A 27,793-nucleotide genomic window follows, 5' to 3' on the forward strand; every position below is an offset into this window, starting at 1 on the left:
GGGCTCTGAGTGCTGCCTCTGGCACACGTGCCATAGGTTCACCACCACTGCCCTATTCCAACACTAACTCTTAACTTCAACATAAACTGCATTTTTTTTCCCTTTAAAACCAAAGAACATACCACCACATACTTATCTAAGCCAAAATAGCAAGGCAGAAAAACAAGCACAAACAGACAGACAAAAGGACAGAAAAAATAGGCATAATTACCCAGAATAGAGAAGCTAGAAACAAGGCTAACAGCAAAGCACATCCACCAACCAAAAAGAGGGATTTTCAATCAACATATTCATGGAACAGATGACTGACACTATTGTGGTATGCAATACATGTTCCATGTATGTGCTCATGCCCAAAGAATACCCAAATTACACATGCATTAGATGCAAACTATGTGAACTGCTACAGGAAAAAGTAAGGAACTTAGAGGCAACTATAGCCAAACCCCAACATAAAAAGAAAGCTCTACCCATACAGAACCAATTAACAAACAAATAACTCTCAGAGGATTTGACCCTACTGATAAACTCTTGGAGAAAGACAAATGGAGGTATGTCACACATAGAAGGAAACACAGTACTCAAAGAAAGAAGCAGCATACAGCTAACAAACCCCTTCTGCCCAATTCAACCCAACCAGAAACAGCCCCACTAAAACTGAGCAATCAATTTCTCCCTCTAGATGGAAACACGCAGACCGATAACCTTCCCCTCAAAAAAAAACATGCAGACACCTAGCAAGGAAACAACTTCAAATATCCCTAAAAACGTCACTTCAAGCATTCCTTAAAAAGTCACATCAACAAACACACCAGAGATAAACAGAAAAGCACCGCAGACTGCAGCCCCCCCCCCAAAAAAAGAAGGTGAGTATTGGTAATAGGAGATTCTATCCTCAAAGGAACAGAATCATCCATCTGCAGACCTGACATACAATCCAGGGAAGTATGTGTTCTCCCTGGTGCAAAAATCAAAGATGTGGCTGAGAATTCTAACCAAAATAATTAGGCCTACAGATTACTACCCCTTCCTCCTCCTTCATATTGGGATGAATGACACAACAAAGAACCTGAGTACAATAGTGAGAGACTACAAACAATTAGGCAATAAAGTTAAAAAGCTAGGAGCACAAGTAGTGTTCTGATCAGTACTTCCAATGAAAGGCCAACACCCAATGAGGGGGAAAAAATCTAGAAATAAACCAATGGCTAAATTAGGGCTTTTCAACCAGTGATACATGTACCACCAGTGGTACTTTGGCACCTGGCAAGTGGTACACAACCATCCTATAGAAGTGGTATTGGGGGGGAGGAATAAGTTGAAGCGGTGGCAGCACCACACAAACCTGAGGGATAGACAGCTGGAGCTGCAAGGCTGTCAGGGCTTGGCAGAAGCCCCAGGATCAGCACCGGTCTCCAGCTGATTGGCGCTTTGGAAGGTGGTGGTGCCCTGAAGAGAAAAGGAGGAGGAGGGGGAAGAGAGGAGAGGATATAAAAGGAGGTTTTGGTGGGAAAGAGCCATCCCGTCCCACCTCCTGGGCACACAAAGAGGAGGTGGCGAGTGCCTGGCATCCCTGCTGACCGTTCTGCTGCCCACTGAGAAAGAAAAAAGGAAGAGAAGCACTTCCCTTTCCCCAAGGATGCCAGCGCTCATGCGCTCGCCGCCTTCTCTGTGCACCTCCAGGCAGAGACGGCGGGGGGCCTCACTGGCTCTAGGGCTGCCTCGTGGGTCTAAGGCTGAGCGTGTTCCAGCTTTGATGGCCTCCACCAGTAGATCAGTGCCACACCCGCTCGCTGACCTAGCCTCGCAGCCAGCAGACTTCCCTTTCCCTGCCTGTGTGGGATAGCAACAGCCAGGGGCAGCATGGCCACTGGCAGCGCTGGCAATCTCTCCCCCTCCCGTTATCCCTTCCTGAGCATGGAGGAAGGAAAGAGAAGCAGGGGAGGGAGGGAGGGAGGGAGGGAGGGAGGGAGGGAAGGAAGGAAGGAAGGAAGGAAGGAAGGAAGGAAGGAAGGAAGGAAGGAAGTAAGTAAGTAAGTAAGTAAGTAAGTTGCTGGGAAAGGGACTGCCTTCTGAGCGCTTCTCAGGTTTACTTTTTTTAGCTGCTTTACATTTTGACTGCCTGTATTTTATCACTTTGTTCCTTTTTTTTTTTTTGGTGAACAAGTTTTTGACACCTTGCTAGGCAACTGGTGGTAGTCGAATATTGCCTTATCCTAATAGTGGTATAATTGGTGAGAAGGTTGACAAGCCCTATATCCTAGCACATGAAATTGATCAGTCTAGGAGTGAATGGTGAGATCCAGCAACTCAAGCAGAGACATGTATCAGCTCCACTAGGTAAACCAGTTTGGAAAATCAGCTCTGCAAGAAAACTAGGACTACTATTATTGATATTGGCTTTAATAACAGAATCTTACAGATCTGTTGGTGCTGTATCTCCCAACCTTTTTACATGCCAATGATCAGTGAGGTATGTGCCTGAGTCATTTCTGAATATTATCTTGCTTCTGGGAACTTAAATACTATTTCAGCCCTCTTTGACTAGGTAACAGTTCTTGTATTTTTCTGTCAAAGTTGTTTTTCTTATTCTCTACATATAGTTCACCACCAGAAGTATCATAAATGCAACATGACACTTAAGCCCAACCTCACAAGTAAGAGCTTACATCTGGTTTTCTGCAGGAATAATATGTGTTAACACGAACACCTTTTTACACATCAATATTTTGGCTCTGTTTGATAAATTGCTACATAAAGATAAATGTATTTTAATTTATTAAATTTATTTGCCACCCATTCATTTTGAAGCAATTGCAGGGGCTTACATTAAAATCATAAAAGATAAATAGTTCTAAAACAATAAAAATGGAAATTAAAATGGGAAATTCCTCCCCACTGTGTCCTACTATTTGCTTTTGTATATTATTATTTTATTCTATAATCTAATAAAATATTACAAACTGTAGAAAAAAATAAAAAAATACCAGTTTTAATTTCTTCAGTAGCTGTTCCTTTGCTGAATCACTTTGCACTGACAAATGTATGATGGATTTATCCATGTTTATTAATATAAACCACTACCAGCTAGTTCAGGGGTCTTCAAACTTGGCACTTTTAAGACCTGTGGACTTCAACTTCCAGAATTCCTCAGCCCTCATGGCTGGTTGAGGAATTCTGGGAGTTGAAGTCCACAGGTCTTAAAGTTGCTAAGTTTGTAGATTCCTGAGCTAGTTAGTTGGCCCTTCTGAGCTCTTCAACAATGTAGTAAGAATGCGCACACACCCCAATCCCTTCCCTGTATCCTTAAAGACACAAGAATCAAGTGCAAAGCAAGAAAATAAAGAAACACAAACTCCGTTTTTCTCTCTCTTAATTTAAGCTGCCTCAGGCATGTCACATGTCACAATGTTGCAATTCTAGACTGAAAGACTCCGGCAATTGCAAAAAGCTTTACCTTTACGTTAAGCCAGTTTACCTTCAAAGAAAACTTTTTAAAAGCCACAGACAGACTCAATTAAGGGGGGTAAAACTAATTACATTTGTTTAAAGGGATTAAACCTTTCCTGTTTTCTTTTTTCCCTTCCCCCACCCTAACCACGTTCTTTTATAGCCTCTCCTCTCCTCCCCCTCCCTTTTTTCTTCAGTTTATCTTCAGCTCAGAGCTGCTTTTGGAAGCACCAATCAGCTGGAGCCAATCAGCTGGAGCTCTGCTGGCTCCTGGGGCTTCTGCCAAGCCCAGACATTTCTGCAGCTGCAGCTACCTCTCCCTCAGACTTGGCTCACTTCGGCTCATTTCCCTCCCCTGCTACACTTGGCTAGCAATCGCCGTAACACCTGGCATGTGGCAAAGTACCACAAGTGGTACGCATACCACTGGTTGAAAAGCCCTGGGCTAGGAGACTTGAACTTATGCTGGGGTAGAGGCATGATGTGAAGCCACTGTTATACCTGGTTATAGTCTTTAAACAGATGAGATCCAAAAGTGAGCATCACTGATGTCAGTCTTTGTTAGATAATTATCTGCAACCTATACAGGGATCCACTGAGTTAATCTGCCTCAGATATCTTATGGATTTGCTCAATTTCTAGAGGATGCTTGAGTTTCCCAAGGATTTGATGGGCAGTTGTGTTGATCTCCTATTTGAGTAGTCTTTCCCTGTACAGGTAGTCCTTGCTAAGCAACTAGCAATTTGGTTAATTAAAGCAATCACTAAGTGAAACCACAACTATGCTTATGATCTTACTTTAGTGGTCTGCAAAAGTTGTAAATGTGAGAATTGTTCACAAAGTTATTTTTTCATCACCTGATACAGTCACTAAACAAGGACCACGTGTACAGCAACTGCTTGATGGGGAACTGCCTTGGTATACTCAAGAGTTCTTGAAGATGAAGATTCTGTAGCAATGCTGATGGACAATAATGGGTGAATATGACCAAATATGGGCACAACTAAGGCTCAACCTTACACAGTGAAAATCAGAGCTCGTTTATGTGAGATTACTACCTGGTAGCCTTCTCAAAGATGACCTGATTCTTTTAGGAAAAGATGGAACAGAAGATTGGTTATTCTGATAAAGTTGCAAAACCTCTAAAGGATAAAATCCTTTACATTCACTTGGGGCAGGATATTGACTGGGCAAGTCCAATACTGATGCAGAGGCAAAGTCTTGTGGGATTATGAGGGATCAGTCTGAACACATTGACTATGAAGCCAAAAAGGTTCACTTTGACACCTGTGGAAATGACAAGGTTGCCTGGGAAAAGTGGTTCATAGATTCTTGGGAAACAGAGCGATACATCATCCTTGAAGAAGACACAGATTTCTCCCTCTTCTCAAAAAAAAGATATTACAGATAATCCTCACTTAATGACTAGTTCCTTAGTGACCAGTCAAAGTTAAAACAGGTTTCCCCCCCAAAAAAAATGACCCAATTTCAATTTACTGAGGGTCACACCTCCCCTGTGATCATGTGATCACATTTTGAGCACTTAACAACTTTATAGCCATTTGCAGCATCTTGCAATTGCACGTCTATGATTTTTGTCATTTTTTTTACTGTTTTCCAGTGTATACTTCCAATTTCCAGCAAAAAAACACTTATAGGATAAAATGGATTTGCTTAATGATCACCACCAAAAAGGTCTTAAAATCAGGCATGATTACATTGGTAACCTGCTTAATGACCACAACTTATCACCGTAATTTTGAGCTCAATTACAGTTGTAAGTCAAAAAAATACTTGTACTTGAGCCATTTATTTTGGATCCTGGTCTCTCTCCAATCTTTCATTTTTAGGGGAGGTTGTTCAAACAGTGCTGTGCAGTTTGATTAATTAAGATTCAATCATTTTAGAAGATGCTTAGAACCCTCCAATACACTAACAAATGAAAGTAAAAAAGCAAACATTTCAAAAGAAACTCGAAAGCATATTTATGCAAGGGGAGGTTATTATACAAATGCAACAAAAGATACAATCTTATTACCTTCCTTATAATTTCCTCTTAGATTCTTTACTCCAGATTATGATTCATTAAGATTCTTTCTTTCTTTCCTTTTTTCCAGATATTTCTCTAATAGAAAACAAAAGGAGCCAATTTAGAATAAACCATTAAATAGCATTTATTAAAGAGACTCCTGATGATAAAATACAGTAAATTCATGTATTTCAAAAATTAATACAGTATATTTCAATTGTAATGTCTCACACACTCAACTCAAGTCATAAACACAGGGTTGGGGCCAGCCTAACGTTTGGAGAATGATGTCCCCAAAAGCAGGCGCTGCTGCAGAAAAGGCTCTCCTGTGTCCTGTCAGATGACATTCCTTAGTGGATGGGAGCCATAACATGCCTCTCCTGCAAGACCTAATGGGTAGATATAACTGGGGAGAGACAGTCACCCCCAGCCCATGTATGGCTTTATAGGGTATTGCCAACACCTTAAGTGAACTCAAAAACAAACTGGCAGTCAGTGCAGCTCACAAAGCAGGGATGTAATGTGTACTGATCGAGGATTGCACACAACTGTCCCTGCCACTACATTTTGCACCGGTTGTAGCTTCTGGATGCTCTTAAAGATCAGCCCCATATGGCATGCATTTCAATAATCTATTCTGGAGGTGAACAGGGCATGAGTGAATTAGAACCTCTTGATCTAGGAATGGGTGTAACTGACACCCATTTATGACACTCATAAAGTCAAGGAAATAATTAGTTCACTAATGGAAGAAGATGGCAAGGAGGTGATGGGCAGCAAGGAGAAAGTTGAGCTGCTTAGTTCATTCTTTGCATTTGTCTTCACACAAAAAGAAAAAGTAACTCAACCTGCCAAAAACAGAACTGTAAAAGACAGATTAGGAATACAGCTTAAAATAGGCAAGGGAATGGTAAGAGAACACCTGTCCACTCTAGATGAGTTCAAAGCATCAGGATCTGACAGATTATATCCCAGAGTTCTGCAGGAGCTGGCAGACATGATCTTGAAACCATTAAACCCTATTTTTCAAAGATAAAGCACTGGGGAACTACCAGAGGACTGGAAAAGAGCTGATGTGATTCCCATCTTCAAAACGGGGGGGGAGGGGGGGAAGGATCCAGGAAACTACAAACCAATCAGCCCGATGTCAATAACTGGGAAGATCTTGGAAAACATAATCAAGCAACAGATCTGTAAACACCTAGAAGCAAACAAAGTTATAAGCTACAACTAGAAGCCAAGAGATCATGCCAATCAAATCTTATTTCAATCTTTGACTAAGTAACTAAATTAGTGGACCAGCAAAATGCATTCGCATTGAGTAAGGCATTTGGCAAAGTAGACTTCTTGGTAAGCTAGAAAAATATGGGACAAACAGTATCACTACCAGATGGATTTGTAATTGGCTGACAAACCACACTCAAAATGTAGTCTTTAAGGTAACTACATTTTCATAGAGGGAAGTAGTAGTGGAGTACCCCAAGGTTCTGTCTTTGGCCCAATACTCTTCAATATCTTCATAATTGATTTAGAGGGAATAGAAGAGGAACTCATCAAATTTGCAGACAACACCAAGCTAGAAGGAATATCCCAGAAGATAAGCTCAAGTTCCAAAAGGATCTTGAATACTGAGCCCAGTGTAATAAAATGAAATTCAATGGAGAGAAAAGTAATTTTTTACATGTAGGCAAGAAAAACCTACAGGTATAGAATTGGTGGAACCTGGCAACTGCGAGAGAGATCTTGGAATCCTAGTGGTAAAAGGTTTCACCTATCCAATCATGTCCGACTCTAGGGCATGGTGCTCATATCCATTTCTTGGCCAAGAGAGACAGAATTGTCCAGAGACATTTTCATACTCATGAGGCCAGCATGGCTACATGCCAAAGGAACATGGAACACTGTTACCTTCCCACCGAAGTGGTACCTAGTAATCTACTTGCATTTGCATGCTTTTGAACTGCTAGCTGGGCAGGAACAGGAGCTCATCTCATTGCATGGTGCACTGGTCTTGAACCCAGACTATCAGCTTACCAACTGATAAGCTTAGTGCCATTAACCACTGAACCATAGAAAATCACTTAAATATGAGGCAGTGGTATGCTGCAGCTGCCAAAAAAGCCAACACAATCCTAAGCTGCATTAACAGAGGGATAGAATCAAAATCATATGAAATGTTAGTATTGTTTTATAATGCCTTGGTAAGACTACACTTAGAATACTACATACAGTTTTGGTCACCACAAAATAAAAAAAGATGTTGAAAGTCTGGAAAGAGTTCAGAGAAGAGCAACAAAGATGATTATGGGGCTAGAGGCTAAAACATATGAAGAATGATTACAAGAATTGGGTATGTCTAGTCTAGTGAAAAGAAGGAGATGATTGAGCCCTTAAAGCAGTGGTTCTCAACCTGTGGGTCGGGACCCCATTTGGGGTCAAATGACCATTTCATGGGGGTCACCAAACCACGCTGTCCGCCATTTTTTCCCTTTTCCCTAGCTGTCCTACTCCCTCTTATTGGTGGCCACACCCACTTGGGGGTCACCACAACATGGGGAACTGTATTATGGGGTCACGGCATTAGAAAGGTTGAGAACCACTGCCTTAAAGGAACTTTTTAATAGTATCTTATCAGGTTTGGAGGTACCTCCATCTTGGAGAAGGGCTTTTATATCTTTGATTCCAAAAGAGGATCAAGATCTTACTCTACTTAAGAATTATAGACCTATATCTCTTTTGAATACAGATTATAAAAATTTTTCAAAGATTTTGGTGAATAGACTCATGGTTGTATTGAGTCAAATTATACACACAGACCAGACTGGTTTTATAACTGGGAGGTACATGAAGAATAATGTTAGACAAATTATTAACTTAATTGAATATTTGGACAAAAACAACCAGATCCTTGCGGGTTTGATCTTTTTAGATGCGGAAAAAGCTTTTGATCAGTTGAATTGGCAATTTATGTTGAGATTGGTTGAAGAAATGAATTTTGGGGGAAAAATTTTGCAAGCCTTTAGAAGTATTTATCAAAAACAATCAGCGCAACTTATAATTAATGGAGGCTTATCTGAGGTTTTTCAAATTGAGAAGGGCACAAGACAGGGGTGTCCTCTGTCTCCATTGTTGTTTGTTCTAACATTAGAGATTTTGCTGATTAAAATTCGTGAATCATCTAAAATAAAGGGAATAACGATTAATAAGGGAGAATACAAATTAAAAGCTTTTGCAGATGATCTGGTTGTAACTTTGTCTCAACCAGTTGACTCAGTAGTAGAATTGTTGCAGATTATAAACCAGTATGGGCAAGTTTCTGGTTTTAAAGTTAATAACAATAAGACTAAAATTTTAACAAAAAATATGTCTGATTTGGATAAGGAAATGTTAGTTAATTTGACAGGTTTTGAAATTGCAAAAAAGGTAAAATATTTGGGGGTTTATATAACTGCTTCTAATGCAAAACTTTATAAAAATAATTATGAAGTATTATGGCTTAAAATGCAGAAGGATTTGAATGATTGGAAGAAATTGCAATTATCTTTATTAGGGAGAATTGCTGCAGTGAAAATGAATCTTCTGCCTAAATTTCTTTTTTTGTTTCAAATGATACTTATTTTAAAGAATGAGGTAAATTTAGAAGAGTGGCAGAGGGGGATTAATAGATTCATTTGGGCTGGGGAAAAACCAAGAGTCAAACTCAAAATTATTCAAGATGTTCGAGAGAGAGGTGGACTCAAGGTGCCGAATTTAAAATTGTATTATGATGCGGTGGTTTTGACTTTGATTAGTGATTGGGTTAACTTAACAAATTTAGATATACTCTCTGTGGAAGGATGGGATTTATTATTTGAATGGCATGCGTATTTAATTTATAATAAAAAGGTGGATAGGGCCTTTAAGTCCCATGTTTTAAGAATTGCTCTACTGCGTGTCTGGAAGAAATATTATAGGGTAAATTCTAGAATACCATTGTGGGGAATTCCTGGACCCGCTATAGAAGGGATAAGGAAAGGCGTGAAAATGGATAGGATTTCTTATAAGCAATTGATTAAGTGGGAAGGGAATAAGTGGCAATTAAAATCAATGGAGGATTTATTGCAAGAAAACATTATTTATTCTTGGTTTCAGTATAGGCAGTTATTAGAAAGATGGAGTATAGATCAAAAAACGGGTTTTATTGTGGAAGACACCAATTTGGTGAAACAAATCAGAGATCAAAATCGAGCCCATATAAAAAGAGTTTATAATGCTTTGGTGGAATTGGATTCAGAAACAGAATTAGTTAAGGATTGTATGGTTAAGTGGGCTCAAAATTTTGAAGAGCTGATTCTATTAGATACATGGGAGATAATTTGGGTTAGGAATGTTAAGTTTACCCAAGCTCAAAATTTACGAGAAAATTTTTATAAAATGTATTATAGATGGCACCTTGATCCACAAAAGATGTCTCGTATGTATTCTAACTTACTGCCCAAATGTTGGAGATGTGGTTGTATGGATGCAACTTATTATCATATTTGGTGGTCTTGTAGAAATATAAAGGCTTTTTGGATCAAGATTTGGTGGAATATTCAAAAAAATTTTAATAGAAAGATAAAATTCACACCACAATTATTTTTGTTAGGTATTATTGAAGATTGTGATGGTAAAGAGATTATTTTAATGTTGAATTTTATTGCGGCAGCAAGGTTATTGATTGGGCAATATTGGAGAAAAGACTCCTTGCCCACCTTAGAGGAATGGTTTCTTAAAGTTTCTTATGTATCAGAAATGGCCAAAATATCGGCTTATCTGAAAGACCACTCACAAGAGAGATACAACTCTGTATGGAAAAGATGGGTAAATTTTGTTCAGAACAAATATGGGATTAGAAAGTATTATTTAGCTTTTGAATAACTTATTGTATAAAGTTGTTATGTTTAGATTTGTTGATTTTATTGTAATGGAGTTAAAGAGGTTTAAAAACTTTTTAGGATTTATGTATAATTGTTTGATGTTTATTTAATTTTTTATGTTTTTTGTTGTTTTTAGCTCTGTATTCAGCTCTGGGAAGGGGGGAGGGTTAGTGGGAGGGGGGAGGGAGAGAGGTGGGGAGGGATTTTATTGTAAAATGTTTATAAAAATTTCAATTAAAAAAAAAAGAGATGGACAGCCATTTATCTGAAACTGTATAGAGTTTCCTGCTGGTGCAGAGGGTTGGGCTAGAAGACCTCCAAGGTCCCTTCCAACTCTGTTATTCTGACACACAACCTGAAATTGTGTAAAAGGACTCTTAGCTACAACTACCACCTGCTCATTGAACAGAAGGACCTTCCCAGTGGTGTACCGGGTCTGTTTGTGGCAGATAGACCAAAGAAGGCAAGTTCTCAAAATTTGATAGTCCCCAAACACAAGTAATCTGTCTTGTTAAGGCTGAACTGAAGCCCCAAAATATGGGAATTCAGACGTTTGTTTCCAATTCTCATAATTAGTATACACTCTTAAACATATCAGATTCCTTTTCATTGGAACATGGTGTACATGGAAAGATGAATTTTCCTGAATCAGAAAAAAATGCTATGTGAGACTTTCAAGATTTTTTTGCTGCAGTATTCTGACACCTGCCCAGTTTAAACACATGGGTACTTGCACAGAAGGGGAGAGAGAGTTTAAACATCTTAGAATTAATTTCAAGCTGTTCATAAAGTAGGTTTAAAAAAGAAAGAACTAAAAGCAACAATTACAGCAGGTAATTTCTTTTAGGTTTGACTGAAGATGTTGCTGCAAGGAGAGATGACCAGATGGGACATGTAGCAAAGGAAGCCAGAGCCAGACAAACCGTAGTCAAAGGGAAGAAACAGGAAGAAACCTGAGGCAGCTGAAGCCGAAGAAGAATCTGCAAAAAAGAACCAGCAGAGAGAAAATGAAGTTCTGACTTCTAGGAAGGAAGAGAGGGAGGGAGGGAGGGAGGGAGGGAGGGAGGGAAGGAAGGAAGGAAGGAAGGAAGGAAGGAAGGAAGGAAGGAAGGAAGGAAGGAAGGAAGGAAGGAAGGAAAACAGTGAAAGATTTTTATAGTATAAGTACCGTAAAGTGGCAGAAATTTAAATCATTTAGTTAAGTTCTACAAATTAAGAATTAATTTCTAAGAATTAATTTACACTTGGTTACTCTATAAATGTGTTTACAAAATGTATATACACAGTCTTGTAAGTAAACTTTGTCTTATGTTTATACAGTATTAAGCAGCTTTTCTTCTGCTTGCTAGCTGTCTATGTGTGTCTGTGAGCACAGAACAAAACTCAGAATTTCTTACTTATTTCCAGAAAAAGAGTAGTAGAAGAAAAATTAACTGCAAAAAAATTCACTTACTTAGCCACCAGGAAAATATTAGAACTGGAATTATTAGTATTGCGATTAAATGTATTCTACTTCTTGACTGATGACCAGGTTCTTAAAAAACAAATTTGAAAATATTATATTAAAAATAATCCAAAATCAGAAAACATCCTTATGTTCAATATGTCCAGAATTTTAAATTTAGCATTTTTTTGCTGATTTTTTTCAAGTTTTCCAGACAACATATATAAGTATTAATTACATTGCAACAGAATACAACTAGTATCAAAAAATTAAACCAATAATTATTTAGGTATGAACACAATCATGTATAAATATAAAGGAGGGAAAATATGTTGAAATTAAATAATAATAATAGAAGAGACAAACATAAAAACTGAAACGAGGTAATTTAGACAAAGTTAAGGAACCTGTCTCTTACAATCACAGAATTAGAAGGGGCTATTTAGGTGCTGCGTCCTCCTCCTGTCTTCCAGGAATCTAAATTGTTGTACAGGTAGTCCTCAACTTACGATCAAAATTGAGCCCCGAATTTCTGCTATTAAGCGAGACTGTTGTTAAGTGAATTTTGCCTCATTTTATGACCTATCTTGCCACAGTTGTAAAGGGAATCACTGTAGTTGTTAGTAACATAGTTGTTGAATGAATCTGGCTTCCCCATTGACTTTGCTTCTCAGAAGATCACAAAAGGGACCACGTGCACCTGGGGCACTGCAATTGTTATAAATAAATGCCAATTGCTGAGCTTCCAAATTTTGATCATGTGACCATGGGGATGCTAGAATGGTTGTAAATGTGAAAAATGGTCATAAGTCATTTTTTTTCAGTCTTGTTGTAATTTCAAATAGTCACTAAACGAACTGTTGTAATTTGAGGACTACCTGTACTGCAATTTTATTAAGACATCTGCAGTGAATTACTAACCCATCTTCTGGGCCCACTTCAGTTATTCCTCTTGGGTGCTTTGGGTGCTTTACAGCAGTTTCAGCATCCCGCAGTCAAGGGATCACCATTTGTGGCCTTCTCGGTTGGCTTTCGACCAGGAAAGCTAACAGAGGAAGTCACAAATGTCTCATTTAACAGCTGTGATTTGCTTAATGACTGCAGCAAAAAAGGTCATAAAACTGGGTGCAGCCACATGATTAATGACCATACTGTTTAACAATGAATTTTCCAGTATCTATTGTGGTTTTAAGGCAAAGACTATCCATAAACAATCCCAAAACCTACCTTCTGTAATACAGTCACTCAGATTGATGGAGGTGCTGGCGTTTGTATTGGAAGCTGTAACATAGCATATAATTTTCTGAAAATGGTTTGAGTTCCTCTGAAGCTGGATAACTGAATCCTTTACATAGATAATTTCTTCATTTCTGATGTAGTCCCAAGAGTAGGTCAAAGGTAGATCCTGACTTGCTGATGTACAGCTTAATTGAATGGCATCATTGTTAACAGTGCAGTTTATATCAGGCGGTACTGAAGATGCAAGAGAAGGACAAAGTGATAAATAAAATAGAAATTTCAGTTACATGTATAAGGGTTACATGACAATATTTCTATAGCTTCCTTTAAATTGGATTTTTAGCCAAATGCCTCCCCCCACTTCTTAGAACAGGTACTCATTTTCCTATTCAAAATAAAAATGTCTTTCGCCTCTCTCCTAATCAAAGTGTTTTCAAACTTTGACTTATCGGATTGTGTGTATAAAGACTTTCATCATCAGGTAAATAAAATTGTTCATTGCATATTATTTTGTTTTTAATGAACTATTGGGATGGCACCTAAATGTTCAACAGGTAGCTTAATTTAGCTGCACAAATATCTGTTGGGCATTAAAAAAAACAACCATTAGTGAGGGAAACAATTAAAACTTATATGTAAAAAATGTATTCAATAGACTTCTGGCATTTGGTGTAACTACCAAATATATATATATTTTATTGAAGTGTGCATCAAATTTTTTTAGGTTTGATTATTTTTAATAACATTAATTTTATATCACCAAATTAAAGAATGTAATATTGATGTTTGCTATTGATCATACCATAGTGTAATTACCTTGAAATGGGTGTTTCAGAAACCAAATAAGGTCAATACCTGGTAGAAACTGGTATTTCAAAGGCAAAATGCATTTCATTTTAATTATGTCTCTTTTATATTGTTTTATGATTGTATAAATGGGAGACCTCCTGCTGCCATTCTCTTTCTCAGTTGTGAATAAAAACAAAAAAAATGCACTGGTTAAATCTGGCCTTTTTGATCCTGAATTTTGGTGATATAACATTGAAGGATGTTTGCTGCTTCTATGGATAATCAGCTGAACTGTTGAATTATGATATAGAAATCAATAGAGACATTCTAGATCAGGCATGTCAAACTTGCGACATCACGTGACTTTGTGTGACATATTGCAACTTTTTCCCCATTGCCGGAAAATGGGGTAGATGTAATTTTGGCGTGATGCATCCAGCCTGCAGGCCGGCAGTTTGACATGCCTGTTCTGCAGGCCGGCAGTTTGACATGCCTGTGACTGGACTTACAGCAACTGAACATCCCTTCCCCCATAAAGTGTGATGACTCCCCCAGATGCTTCCCCAGATGCCTCTCTGGATGTTAATTGGGAGGATGATGAACCAATCCCAGGTATGTCAGGAGGGGAATCAGCTGATGGCTCTGAGGTAAGTGTTGCAAGTCCAAGCAAGGTGGAGCAGTTGATGAATAGGCGGCTAGAGAGAGCTGGCTGAAGCACAGCTGCAGCAGAACAGCCGTAAGACTTCAGGTGGGGAAAGCATGCAGGTACAGCAGGTCAGAAATGAGGAAGAAGAACTGCCTTCTGCACCTGGCCCAAAAAGACAGGAGCAGCGAAGGTTATCCCGATTACTGGCAAGGAGGCAGCCTCGTCCCTCTTGATAGTATGCACCAGAAGCTGACTATTTAGCACAGCAGACAGATGGAGATAATGTTGGGAACAATATATTCATTTCCTAGCTGTGTGTCTCCTGATCATTGCGATTCCTGCCTTGCTTTGGACTGACACTGTGCCTTGACTTTGGACCATGCCTTATGGACTCTTGCCTCCTGGACTCTCTTGTATTGCAGATTTAATTTAATCTGCCTGGTGTATTTATCTTGTTTGGGAACTTTTGAGTGCCTTGTGGACTCATTGGCCATTGCTCTGTGGACTAGCATTGGTTTATTTTTAGCTGTTCTGGGAATTGCTGGAGAATAAAATTGTCAGAATCCAATTATATTTCATCTCTAGTTATCGACTATGGAAAACCCCATTTCTGCCCTCTCTGGATTCTGTCATACGATGAAGGGGAAGGGGGGTGAACAAAGGGGTTTTATGGCCCTCACTTCCTTCGGTACAACTTCAAAAGGGACTGAATGTGGATACCACCAAAAGGACTAACCATAACAATGGGGCCATCAGCTTTCATCTACTTCCCTCTGAAGTCTCCCTTCCACCAGCAGTGAGGAAAAAAGGGGTGGAAATGTAATGCCTGGGATTGTCACTGGAAGGATGGTGGGGTGAGGTGGGGTTGCTGGGAACCCCTTAAAACCTTGAACCATAGGGCTGGACCCCCAAGTCCTATCTAGAACGCCTGCAACCATTTTCTCTTAATAAAGATGCCTATTGGAAGAAATATTCCAAGAGTTCTGTCTTCTTAAGATGCAAAGTGCGGTGGGTCCTCCCAAAAACCACTAAACCACCATCATGTGTGCATGTGAGTGAGCACACAGCACATAAAGACTTGACCAAAATTTCTGTTTTAATTATATTGGGTTTTACAATTATGCCAAATATTCATTTTTATAGTTATAAAGTCTATTAATACCATTATATTACAACAGTACAGAATATGGCATGTTACTTTACACTGTGATAATATAAGCATTAATGTAATGTTAATTTAAAATGAAAATAGAACTTTTCTGCCTCTTTAGTATATGACTTAGTGTACTGCTACTTACCTAGTATTTTCAGATCAAAACATGTTTCTTTGATTTCCTCATTAATGAAAGCTTCTGCTGTGTAATTTCCAGTATCCTCTTTTGAAAGATTTTTGAGAAACAAATTGCCAGAGGAAGAATCAAGACTCAGTCTTTGATTTTCCTTTCCAGGAGGAAAACTGAATCTGGATTTAGCCACTATATTTTCTCCTTTCTTCCAATAAATTCTTGTTAGATTGCCTTTAACTGATGGTGACAAAACAATGTCTTCTCCTTCAACACCAACTATGAATTTATGATTACTGCAATCTACAATCAAAGAAATAGAAAAATAGAAAATAAGCTGCCTGTAATAATCAGCTACATCATATCTATCACATTATGCTTTTAGGTTAAGCATATTGTAAAAATACAAAAAGGGAGTAAGAAGTTGTGCATTGACATGTGCGAGTCTGTGCGCTTACATATAATAGATGAGCAGTCCAGAAATTGTAATATGAAGCTGATGAGGTACTAAGAAGAGTCAGGTCTGAATACAGAATTTCAGCAGGGTAGGTCACTTCCAATGGCTTTAAATCCTGAAGATGGGAAGTTACTGAAAAGACAATAGTTGCCTAATTTTGATAAGAGGTTAAAATGGAAGGAAGATACAAAGGCCATCATGGATACAGACAGAACTCTGGAACACTAAACATAAAAAGGGACAAAAATAAGAAGTAGGAGAAGGAGCACACAGTCTCTTAGAAGATATAGACCTGTATCAGAAAGACAGTATTCAGGGTGCAAAAACGTGATGATTAGAAGGCAGAGCTTCATAACTCCTGTTTTGCACCTAAGTCCTTATAGAAGGGAAACAGAACTTTAACTGTGGAAACAGAGACCCGCAGTGTCCCTGTTTCTCAGAATGGATCAATTAAAACACAGCACCCAAAGCCCTTCTTGTGAATTGGATCTATTTGTTTTCTTTGTTCTTTATGTAGAAAAATATTTGTTTATGAATTTGATTCTTTTAAGTAGATAGCAATGCCAACTATGATCAGCTAATGGATACAAACAGAGCTTCAGCTACCCCAATTCTGTTATCAGCATTCAAAGGATTATTGTCAGGCTAAGCCCAAAGAGACACAGTGAGATCCAATCCAATCCAATCCAATTCTTTATTTGCTTAGACACTTAATAGACAGAATCTTGCCAGACTAAAGCTATAACTATCTAACCTAGTAGATATACCCTGGAAGATTCTAGAGCATGGATACCCTGAACCTTTTCCTTCCTCCCTCATCCAGTTCAGGACTGTGCATTCTCCTGTCTTGGCCCCTTCTCTTTAAAGCATTGCGTCTCTCTGTGAAGCCCTGAGGCTACTAGTGGCATTCCTCCCTTCTCCCCACTCCTTCAGCTGCAAATTCCATCACAATGATAGCAATAGCAATAGCACTTAGAACAGCGGTTCTCAACCTGTGGGTCGGGACTCCATCTGGGGTCGAACGACCATTTCACGGGGGTCGCCAAACAATGCAGTCCGCCACTTTTTTCCCATTTTCCTTAGCTGTGCTACTCCCTTTTATTCTATTGGCTTTTGAAAGCCAATAGAATAGACTCTCTTGAATAGAGTCTAATTCTATTGGCTTTCAAAAGCCAATAGGAATTGTCCAGGCTGTCTCTGCCCTGCTGAGCCCGCCAAAAGTCCCATTCTGCAAACGGTGCTGCACCAGTTGAGTAGTCCTCGACTTACGACCAGTTGAGTAGTCCTCGACTTACGACCGGTTGGGGGTCGCGGCATTAAAAAGGTTGAGAACCACTGACTTAGACAGTTTAGCTAAGACTGAAGGAGGAGTTGGCTTGGACAAGTCAACAGCATGAAATTTGAAAGGGAAAACAGAACCCAGCAGTCTCAATATTCCTACAGAGATACTGAAAGTCTAAGCCAACCAACAGCTGATAAGATACCTTCCTTTCCTGTCCCCTGGCCCCTCCCAGTGCAAACTGAGAAACTGATTGAAACTGGGTTTGCCAATGTTTCTGGCAGCAGTTCAGTGTAGCTGGCAGCATCAGAAGCCAATTAAGGTTTTTATAAATTCAGGCAAGAAAGGACAACAGAAAAGTCCATAGGATTGTTTAGGAACTAGATCAACACAGAGGAATAGACATAGACATTAGTGTTAAGTGTAGCACAGGTTTAGTATTTAGTTTAAAGCTCTTTAAATCTAGAGATTAGGATTTTTATTATAATAAAAATCTCTCTAGAAATACAGGGAAGATGACAACAGTCGCTCTGCTAGTGTTCCATTTCTCAAAAGAGTCCTTTTGCAGTAACTGTTACTAAATTCTCCAAATCAAGGCCTTCAGATAAGTTTCAGCTGGCAATCTCTACCAGCTACACAGGCTTAATCTTCCTTCTGATGTCTTTAGACAATCTCCCTACTCTCCTTATCTCGGCCTGGGAGACAATCCCAGGCCATATCATTCTTCTCTTTGTGTACCAGTTACTAGGTCAACTCCCTTACATTAATTCTGAATCATGCATCTCTTCTAGTTTAGTCTCTAGCCCCTAGCCCATTTCAAAGTATATTTTGTAACTACTCTCTTCATATGAGAGGCTCTCTATAAAACTTTCTGTCAGCTATTTCTCAAACTCAAATTATCAGCAAGAAAGTACAGTTTGTAAGTCTTGGTGGTTACATAACAGGGTAGCAGGTATCAGTTTTCCATTTTCTCACATAGCCCTTCTTTTGGGAAGGGTGGGGTGTGCTCTCCAAATCTTCCATTGGATTCATTGATTCCTGTTTTGCAGATAGCAATCTCTGAATCATTTTCATATCTAAACAGATAACCATCCATTTTTGTTGTTTCCTGACTGATTTACAAAGTTTGAATTACAAACTTGTATGGCTATAGTGTGAGATATCACTGGGTGAGTCTTCAGTTAGTGACTTTAATTTTTTCAAGATAAAGTAATGGTTGGTAATCTATGCCTAAAGTAATTTACAATCCCATCATTTTTTAAATAGACACACATGAATCAAAATTCACTTTAAAACTTTCCACCTCCTGCTCCAGAACATAGGCCTTCTTTTCTGAATACATTTTTTATTTAAGTAAGAGCTTTAAAAAAAAATTGAATACCCTCCATCTCTAAGTGTGGTAACAGGTTTGCTCCTAATTCCCCATCAGATACATTTAAAAAATGGAAGATTAAAGTACGGAGCTCTTAACACAAGCTGACTACACAAAACAATTTTTAAACTCTTAGAAGGCTTTTTGGCATTCAGGAATCCAATGAAGCTTCAGAGGTTTACTCTTCTTAATTAAGAATTTGAAAACTTTTTCTTTAGTGGAAAAATCAGATATAAACCATCCACAATAACTTAAGAATCATTTTACATTTTTCTTTGTCATTAGAGTTCAATCTATTGATTAGCTTGCACCTTTTCTCTTCTAGTTAAATTACTTGTTGACCAATTACATAGCTGAAATATTGCAGTTCAGAATAATCTAGAGGACATTTGGCTGAACTGATGAGTTCTTCTTCGAAACTGGAAATGAGATGACATTATTTAATTGCTACAAATGTTCCTTATGGATAATCCTGTAAATTGCAACATCATTCAGATAAGCTTTATAGTACATTCAGAATAACAGAATTGGAAGAGATCTTGGAGGTCTTCTAGTCCAAGGCTTTTCAACCTTTTCACCCATTGTACCACTTTTAGGATATGGCAACATCCAGTACCACCAGTCGCCTAACAAGGTGTCAAAAACTTGATGACCCCCCCCAAAAAAAGGGAAAAAAAGTGATAAAGTACAGGTAGTCCTCGACTTACAACAGTCCACTTAGTGACTGTTCAAAGTTACAATGGCACTGAAAAAAGTGCCCCACAAGCCACAGCTGAGCAAGACAGCGCCCGGCAGTGCTCTTCCTCCTGTCAAGGTTTTCATTGTTGTAAGCATTTCTGTTGAGGATTAGCAGCGGGGGTGGGGTGGGGGAGTGTTTGGTTTTTATTCCCCCTGTCTGCTGGGTGGTTGCAGTAGATTTTGGTCACTTCACATGACCCTGGGGCACTGTGACCATCATAAATATGAATCAGTTGCCAAGCATCTGAATGTAAATCACAAGACCCTGGAGATGCTGCAACATTCTAGCTGATTGGCGCTACTTCTGGGCTCAGCAGAAGCGTCAGGATCAGTGCTGCTTTCCAGCTGATGGTGCTTCTTCAGGGCTCAGAAGCACCAGGATCAGCGCCGAGCTCCAGCTGGAGCCTGGCGTTGATCCTGGCACTTCCACTGAGCCCTGACAGCCCCGAAGAAGCACCAATCAGCTGGAAAGTGGCACTGATCCTGGTGCTTCCGCTGAGCCCTGATAGCCCTGCAGCTCCAGTCATCTCTCGCTCAGGCTTATGCGGTGCTAGCACCGGTTCAGCTCATTCCCCTCCCCCGCTACTTTTCTAGGATGGTCGCGTACCACCTGCCAGGTGCCAATGTACCACAGGTGGTACCCGTACCACTGGTTGAAAAGCCCTGTTCTAGTCCAACCCCATGCTCAAGCAGGCAACTTTATACCATTTCAGACAACTGACTGTCCAATCTCTTCTTAAAAGCCTCCAGTGATGGAGCACCCACAACTTCTGAAGGCAACTTGTTCCACTGATTAATTGTCCTCACTGTCAGGAAATTTTTCCTTATTTCTAGTTGGTTCTCTCTTTGATTAGCTTCCATCCACTGCTTCCATCCACTGCTTCTTGTCCTGCCTTCAGGTGCTTTGGAGAATAGATTGACCCCCTCTTCTTTGTGGCAGCCCCTTAGATATTGGAACACTGCTATCATATCACCCCTAGTCCTTCTTTTCATTAAACTAGACATATCCAATTCCTACAACAGTTCTTTATATGTTTTAGCCTCCAGTCCCCTAATAATCTTTGTTACACTTCTCTGCACTCTTTCCACAGCTTCAACATTTTTTATAATGTGGTGACCAAAAGTGGATGCAGTATTCCAAGTGTGGTCTTACTAGGGCTTTGTAAAGTAGTATTAATATTTCATGTGATCTTGATTCTGTCCCTCTAGTAATGGCTTTTTTGGCGGCTGCTGCACACTGCTGCAATTCTGCCTAGAAGAACTTTGTCCATAATTTCTAAAAGGCTGTTGGTGCACCATGACAATCAAGTTATTTTTCTAGACAACTATTTGAGTTGTTGCAAAGGCTGTCTTTTACTCAGAATTCCTTTCCAGAGATATTCAGTATCTCATATTTGCATTTGGTTATGCCCTTGAATAGGTATTTCATATACCTACAGTAGATCATCTACTGTAGGCATCAGGAAACTGCTGTATTGCATTACTACTAGTCATGGACTGCAATAAAAAAATATTTCAAACTATTTTGAAGTTTTGTTACATGAGACATCTTAGATCTATATAAGGTCACACTGTTCCATAAAGGTTTGTACCAATATAAGAGAATATTTGTATCTCAGGGTTGAACTGTGGCTGCTTGGTGCTTTCTGAGCTTGGTTGTTTTCTTGCAGATGATTTATTATTGTCAGAACCTCAATGTATATCTTTCTTATGCTTTCATTTCATGCTGCCATTCTATGGGGGGCGGGAAAGCTTGGGTTGGGAATGGGGAGGAATGACTTGTGGGTTTTCTGTAATGTACTTCCTTTGCTTTGTTTTATCCTCTTTGAAGTATCTTACTTTGGGATGTGATAGGAATTTGCCTCCGGCTATCTGCCTTATCTCAAGTCGGATGGGAAGAAGTTGCAGAGAGACTTGACAGCCTTGAGAATGGTGTCTTATTGGTTCTTTCCCACAACAACTTAACACCTATGGATTGGCTCAATTCAAACCAGCCAGATGGACAGTTGGGGTGGGGTTTGAAAGGGCTGTTTTAATGTAATGTTTCGTGCAGGAAATCCTCAGATCCTGCCTTACTATCCTGCTATCAATGACTTCCAATAAAAGTTCCTGTTGAGACAATGCAAGTTTCAAGAGTTCTGCTTTCTTTGGTGGAACATTCAGAAGATTTTTAATAGAAAGATAAAGTTTTCACCACAATTATTCTTGTTAGGTATTATTGTAGATTGTGATGTTAAAGAAACTATTTTAATGTTGAATCTTATTATGGCGGCAAGATTATTGGTTGGACAATATTGGAAGAAAGATTCTTTGCCTACTATAGAAGAATGGTTGCTTAAAGTTTCTAATTTAGCAGAAATGGCTAAAATTTCTGCTTATTTGAAGGATCATTAACAAGAAAGATACATCTCGGTGTGGAGAAAATGGATAAATTTTGTACAGAACAAATATGGAATTAGAAAGTATTATTTAGTTTTTGAATAACTTAAAATTTAAAGTGCGAATTATTTATATTGTTATTTATGTTTTTGCTTGAAATTTTTCTTTTGTATTTGAGTTAAAGTATTTTAGGGATTTTATTATTTGTACAGTTGGATAAGCTAAGCTAGAATTTGTTTATTTTTTTAACCCTGTAATCAGCTCTGGGAAGTGAGGGGGGGAGGGTCAGGTGGGGGGGAGGTAGGGGGGATATTATATTGTATTAAAAAATTGTATAAAACTTTTCAATAAAAAAAAGAGTTCTGCTTTCTTGGGAGGCTTAATTGAGGCAAGTCCTTACAATTATGTAAATAGGTAACATCATCACTTTTAGATGATGCACTGATGATGTTACCTATTGGGAAATGAAATGTCTGCAAGAAAACAACCAAGCTCAGACAGCACCAAAGACCCCACAAACAAGTTTGTCTACCATGGCTTTTCACTCCTCTTTTCTCTGTTAGGAATTTCTCACTCCCTTAAGGGTTTTTCACTTTGAGCCTCTGCTTCTTCCCTTGGAGTTTCACTTCCTCTTCTGGCACTTCTACCAAACTTGGAAACTCCCAGCCAACTACTTCTGCTTTCCAAGAAGGTGTTCTATTTTCCTCCTTTGCTGACTTAGGACTCCTTATATGGTAAGAAACTTCACTTGGGCAGGACTAGCATCTGAAGAAGGTGGTCTACCCACACATACACTTTAACTTCCCCATTCTCCAAACTTTAGAGCTTCGGCTAATTCTTGTATCAACTTTCTGCCATCTTTTTCTGTTTCTGCTGACCTAGGAATATTATTCTGATTCATTCCTAATCTACTACTACTAGTGGGAGTACTAGTCTAGTATACTACTAGTATAGCTCATATAATCCATGTATTGAATTCAAAAGATATGCTGTAGACATTTACTTTTTCTCTCTTAGAGAAACATTTTTCTTCATATTACAACAATACCTATACTACTAAGCCAATTAAAAGCATCTGAAATAAAGTCCAAACTTTCTGCTTTAAAGAACTATAATAACAGGTTAGATAAACTAGAAAAACAAGTCTGTAGTTACAACACATAAACATTATTCTAGCAGTAGCTTGAAACCAAAACAATAATTTGGTGCAGTTTGGTGAAGTCCTACCTCTCAAATGCTGTAGTGTTTTTGGTAAATGCTGAATTCTGGGTGACAGATGGTTGAGGTTCAAAAGGGTGTTGGTGAATGATGGAAAGTCAACTGGGCTCAACTATTCTTTTGAGATCTCTGTTGAATTCCATACCATTCCCTAATCCTGAAGGTGACATTTATCTATTTTCTGTTTGGTTTCATAACCAAAAGCCAATATGGGTTTGTTAAAAACAGATCATGCCAGACAAATCTTACAGCATTCTTTGACAAGGTGACAAAATTAGTGAACCAGAGGAATGCTGTGGATATAATTTACTTGGACTTCAGTAAGGCATTTGATAAAATAGACCACAAGCTACTACTTGATAAGATAGAAAAATGTAGGTTAGACAGCATCACCACCAGATGAATTCGTAACTGGCTGACCAACTGCACTCAACATGTAGTCCTCAATGGAAATGCATCTACATGGAGGGAAGTATGCAGTGGGGTACCCCAAGGCTCTGTTTTAGGCCCAGTACTCTTCAACAGCTGTGATTTGGATGAGGGGATAGATGGGGAACTCATCAAATTTGCAGATGACACCAAACTGGCAGGAATAGCCAACACTCCAGAAGATAGGCATAAGATACAGAAGGATCTTGACAGACTTGAACATTGGGTGCTATTTAACAAAATGAATTTTAATGGTGAAAAAAGTAAGGTTCTACATTTAGGCAAGAAAAACCAAATGCACAGGTGTAGTATAGGTGCCACCTCGCTCAATAGTAGTAACTGTGAGAGGGATCTTGGAGTCCTAGTGGACAATCACTTAAATATGAACCAAGAGCGTGTGGCAGCTGCCAAAAAAGGCATCACAGTTCTAGGCTGCATTAACAGAGGGATAGAATCAAGATCACATGAAGTGTTAATACCACTCTATAATGCCACACTTGGAATACTGCATCCAGTTTTTTGATCACTACAATGTAAAAAAGTTCTTGAGACTCTAGAAAGAGTGCAGAGAAGAGTAACAAAAAATATTAGGGGACTGGAGACTAAAACATATAAAGAATGGTTGCTGGAATTGGGTATGTCTAATTTAATGAAAAGAAGGACTAGGGGTGACATGATAGCAGTGTTCCAATATCTCAGGGATTGTCACAAAGAAGAGGGAGTGAAGCTATTTTCCAAAGCACCTGAGGGCAGAACAAGAAGCAACGGATGGAAACTAATCAAGGAGAGAAGCAACCTAGAACTAAGAAGAAATTTCCCGACAGTTAGAACAATTAACGAGTGGAACAACTTATCTCCAGAAGTTATGAATGCTCAAACACTGGAAGTTTTTAAGAAGAGATTGGACAACCATTTGTCTGAAATGGTGTAGGGTTTCCTGCCTGAGCAGGGGGTTAGATTAGAAGACCTCCAAGGTCCCTTCCAACTCTGTTATTCTGATCTGTTCTGTTCTATTATTGTTTTCTTATTATTAATAATACTATTAGTTAAAGTAATATTAATTAAATTATTTTCATATAATAATTGTTTGAGGGCTTATAAACAATCTGAAACTTCATAAAGGGAGTGTTGATATCCCTCTCCTAGGCAATTAGTTTTCAAGCAAGTAATAATTTAGTGTCATAAAGCAGAAATGATCAGATATTTTTAATTTACAATTTAACTTTAATAATAGATAAAACATATGGAAACTTTTTATTATGTCCTTTAAATATAATAGTTATAATCAACTGCAACCTTATATTTGAATTATTATTTATAAAAAATAATAAAGGCAGGATATAAATAAATAAGGAATGAATTAAAATATTGTAAAAGCCACTTGACATGTATCAGAAAACAGAACTTTTTGTTATTTTATGTTACACATCAATTAAGTTACTTTGATTTAAATAAATCCAACCTTTGTGTACCACCAACTGACCAAAGCTTCTATCATAAAATCATTTTTATTGCAACTAAAATGTGAAGTTATTCTTAATGACAGCAAATTTGAGAAGGATTTTCCCATTTTCCCTTCAGTAAAAATACACATTATTAGTGTAAACTAGCCCAGACTATTTTATTTCAGTTGATTTTTAAACATAAAATGGGAGAGTAGTGTGATGGATTTTGTCTTTGCCACTGTCTCTTACTCACCTCCTCCCCAACCTACCTAATAGAATAGTTGTAGGGAAAGATACCAGTAGGGGGTACTATGAATGTTACTGAGTGAAAGGCAGAATATCAATATAAAAATAATGCCAAATGACCCAAAGTAATATGCCTTAAACTTCAGTTGTTGGAGGGGAACAATAGAAGAAAGAGGAATACTGTATACTAGTTTATGCTTTCAATTGTTAGAACAATTAATCAGTGGAACAACCTGCCTCCAGAAGCGGTGAATGCTCCAACACTGGAAGTTTTTAAGAGGAGACTGGACAGCCATTTGTCTGAAATGGTATAGGGATTCCTGCCTGAGCAGGGGGTTGGACTAGATGACTTCCAAGGTCCCTTCCAACTTTATTATTATTATTGTTCATATTAGTACATTATTAGTACTTTAGTACATTATTATTATTATTATTATTATTATTATTATTATTATTATTATTATTATTATGGTTAGTATGTATTGGGCAGGACTGAGTTTCAAGATTTAGTGACTGCAGTCTAGAGTCTAGACAGATTTCCTGATATTTCACTGGCAACTCTGTTGTTTAGTCTAGGGTCACTAAACCCTGAAACCCTTTACCCAATGATGGAAAGAGGGTTATTGCTTTCTGGAGCTTCTTAAATGCTTTTGGTTGGACATGGTATGATCCAGCATGGTTCCTCTTATCTAAATTGCCCAGAGAAAATGCATTATGCTTGCTCTAAATCCTCCAGTCCTGAAGCTCACTGGGTAGCCTTCAATCAACAACTTATGTCTGCCATGGCTCCGGCTATTATTCAGATAACATTGGGAAGAGAAAGCAGCACCAAAGCAACTAAGGATAAAGTGGGTTTCTATCCGCCTCACAAACTTTTTAAACTGAAGGATAGGGTGAATAGAGCCAATGTGCATAGTTTAGAGTACAAATGTCATGAAAAGTAAATAAACGGTAACTACATTAACGGAGAGCGCTATTTAACATCACCCATAAGCGTTTCCAGCAGAAATTTCAACAAATAAAAGACAAGCCACTTGCATCGAAGTCGCAACCCTGTTTCCGGCAACGCTCGCCGTTCCCAGCCTTTCCGGTGTCCTCCCTTGCTCGGAGGGCCATGGGAAAAAGAGAGGCTCGGCCTTTCAGTGTTATTATGGCACAGACCAAAATTAAACACTGAAATAAAATAAAACAAAGCAGAACAAGACTTAACACTATAGTGTAGTTAGTGCTGAGATAATGGAACAACAGTGGCCAAGTCTGCCTAATTTTACAGACAGTAAAGCAGAACTTAGCTACATTCAAAGAAACTGTATCATATTGATCTGATAGTAATAGCTGTATATAAAAGAGACCAGAATTTCCCGGATATTTTACCAGGTAACTCGTTATAAAATGAGTCCTTGAATTCTTATAAAAGCTGCCATGTCAGGGAAGAGGAGCTGTGGTTTCCATGGCCCCTTGTCATTCTCAGCTCATATGGGATTTTTTTGGTTTCCCCCCCCCCCCCGAACTGCTGTAGGGGAGAGCGTTGTGAGTGCCAGAGTTCGTCTGTTCCGGATTTGGTCTTTGGGAGCGCTTTAGTCCTCGAGAAACGGAAGGACTCAAACGTTTGCCCTGTGGCCAAGGGCAGCCCGAGGGTGGCAGAGAGCGACTTGGCGTCTCGGGTGCATCATAAAATCCTCACAACGCGTTTGTAACTCTTCTTTTCTTAAAAGTCCGCGCCCTCTCTAACCAGGCATGCGAGGAGGCGGCGTAAGTCGCCTGTATGGACGGGCCCCTATCAAACCACCTCTTCCGTGATGAGGAGGCTTGTTGGTAAGAAGGCCCCGCTGAAACCGGACCCCGTTCAGGCCAGCCAAGCCAAGATCCGAGTACGGAGACGGAGAACAAGGGCGCGGGGAGGGGGGGCGAGCAAAGGGAGCGTCTCCTTACCTTTCGCAACACAGAGCGCGGCCGCTGCCCCCAGGACCGCCCAGAGGAGACATTTCCAGATGGTCATAGTCGGAGCTGAACAGTGAATATCGAAAGTGAAAATGGGCGGTCTCCACGCAAAAACAAATTATAGCTGAACCCACCAAAAACATAACTGAAAAAGACAGACTACAAGTAAAAATTAAAATAAACAAAAAAGGGTAAGAGAACCCCTTTTCTGATCTTGATGAACATAAATCACCAGGACCTGACAGATTACATCCCAGAGTTCTGAAGGAGCTGGCAGATGTCATCTCAGAACCACTGCACCATATCTTTCAAAAATCCTGGAGAACCCGGGAAGTACCTGAGGATTGGAAAAGAGCTGATGTGGTTCCCACCCTAGATGATAGGCTCAAGATCCAGAAGGATCTTGACAGACTTGAACACTAGGCCCTAACTAACAAAATGAAATTCAGCATAGACAAAAGTAAAGTCTTATACTTAGGCAAGAGGGGGGGCAGTACACATACAGATTGGG

The 27,793-nt window shown here is 39.1% G+C and overlaps 1 protein-coding gene across 5 annotated transcripts in view; it reads right to left on the bottom strand.

Annotated features, from left to right (window-relative positions):
* Window positions 1-27,429, bottom strand: part of LOC120318683 (SLAM family member 5-like) — a 64,964-nt gene extending 37,535 nt beyond the window's left edge. For 3 of the 5 annotated variants that reach the window (XM_039366656.1, XM_039366657.1, XM_039366655.1), the window contains exons 1-6: window positions 27,274-27,429; window positions 15,794-16,081; window positions 13,049-13,294; window positions 11,831-11,911; window positions 11,206-11,357; window positions 5,489-5,575 (exon numbers count right to left, since the gene is read on the bottom strand). In XM_039366656.1, coding sequence (XP_039222590.1) covers window positions 11,221-11,357; window positions 11,831-11,911; window positions 13,049-13,294; window positions 15,794-16,081; window positions 27,274-27,340 — 819 coding nt within the window. In that variant the 5' untranslated portion in view covers window positions 27,341-27,429 and the 3' untranslated portion in view covers window positions 5,489-5,575; window positions 11,206-11,220. Of the gene's footprint in view, window positions 1-5,488; window positions 5,576-11,205; window positions 11,358-11,830; window positions 11,912-13,048; window positions 13,295-15,793; window positions 16,082-16,236; window positions 16,368-27,273 lie in introns of all 5 variants that reach the window. The other 2 variants (XR_005559560.1, XM_039366658.1) reach the window with 2 other exon arrangements.
* Between the last annotated feature and the right edge of the window lie 364 nt (window positions 27,430-27,793).

The sequence above is a fragment of the Crotalus tigris genome, unplaced genomic scaffold (assembly GCF_016545835.1).
Source record: "Crotalus tigris isolate CLP2741 ecotype Arizona unplaced genomic scaffold, ASM1654583v1 scf7180000020347.5012614909:4044961, whole genome shotgun sequence".
In the NCBI taxonomy this organism is placed as follows: domain Eukaryota; kingdom Metazoa; phylum Chordata; class Lepidosauria; order Squamata; family Viperidae; genus Crotalus; species Crotalus tigris.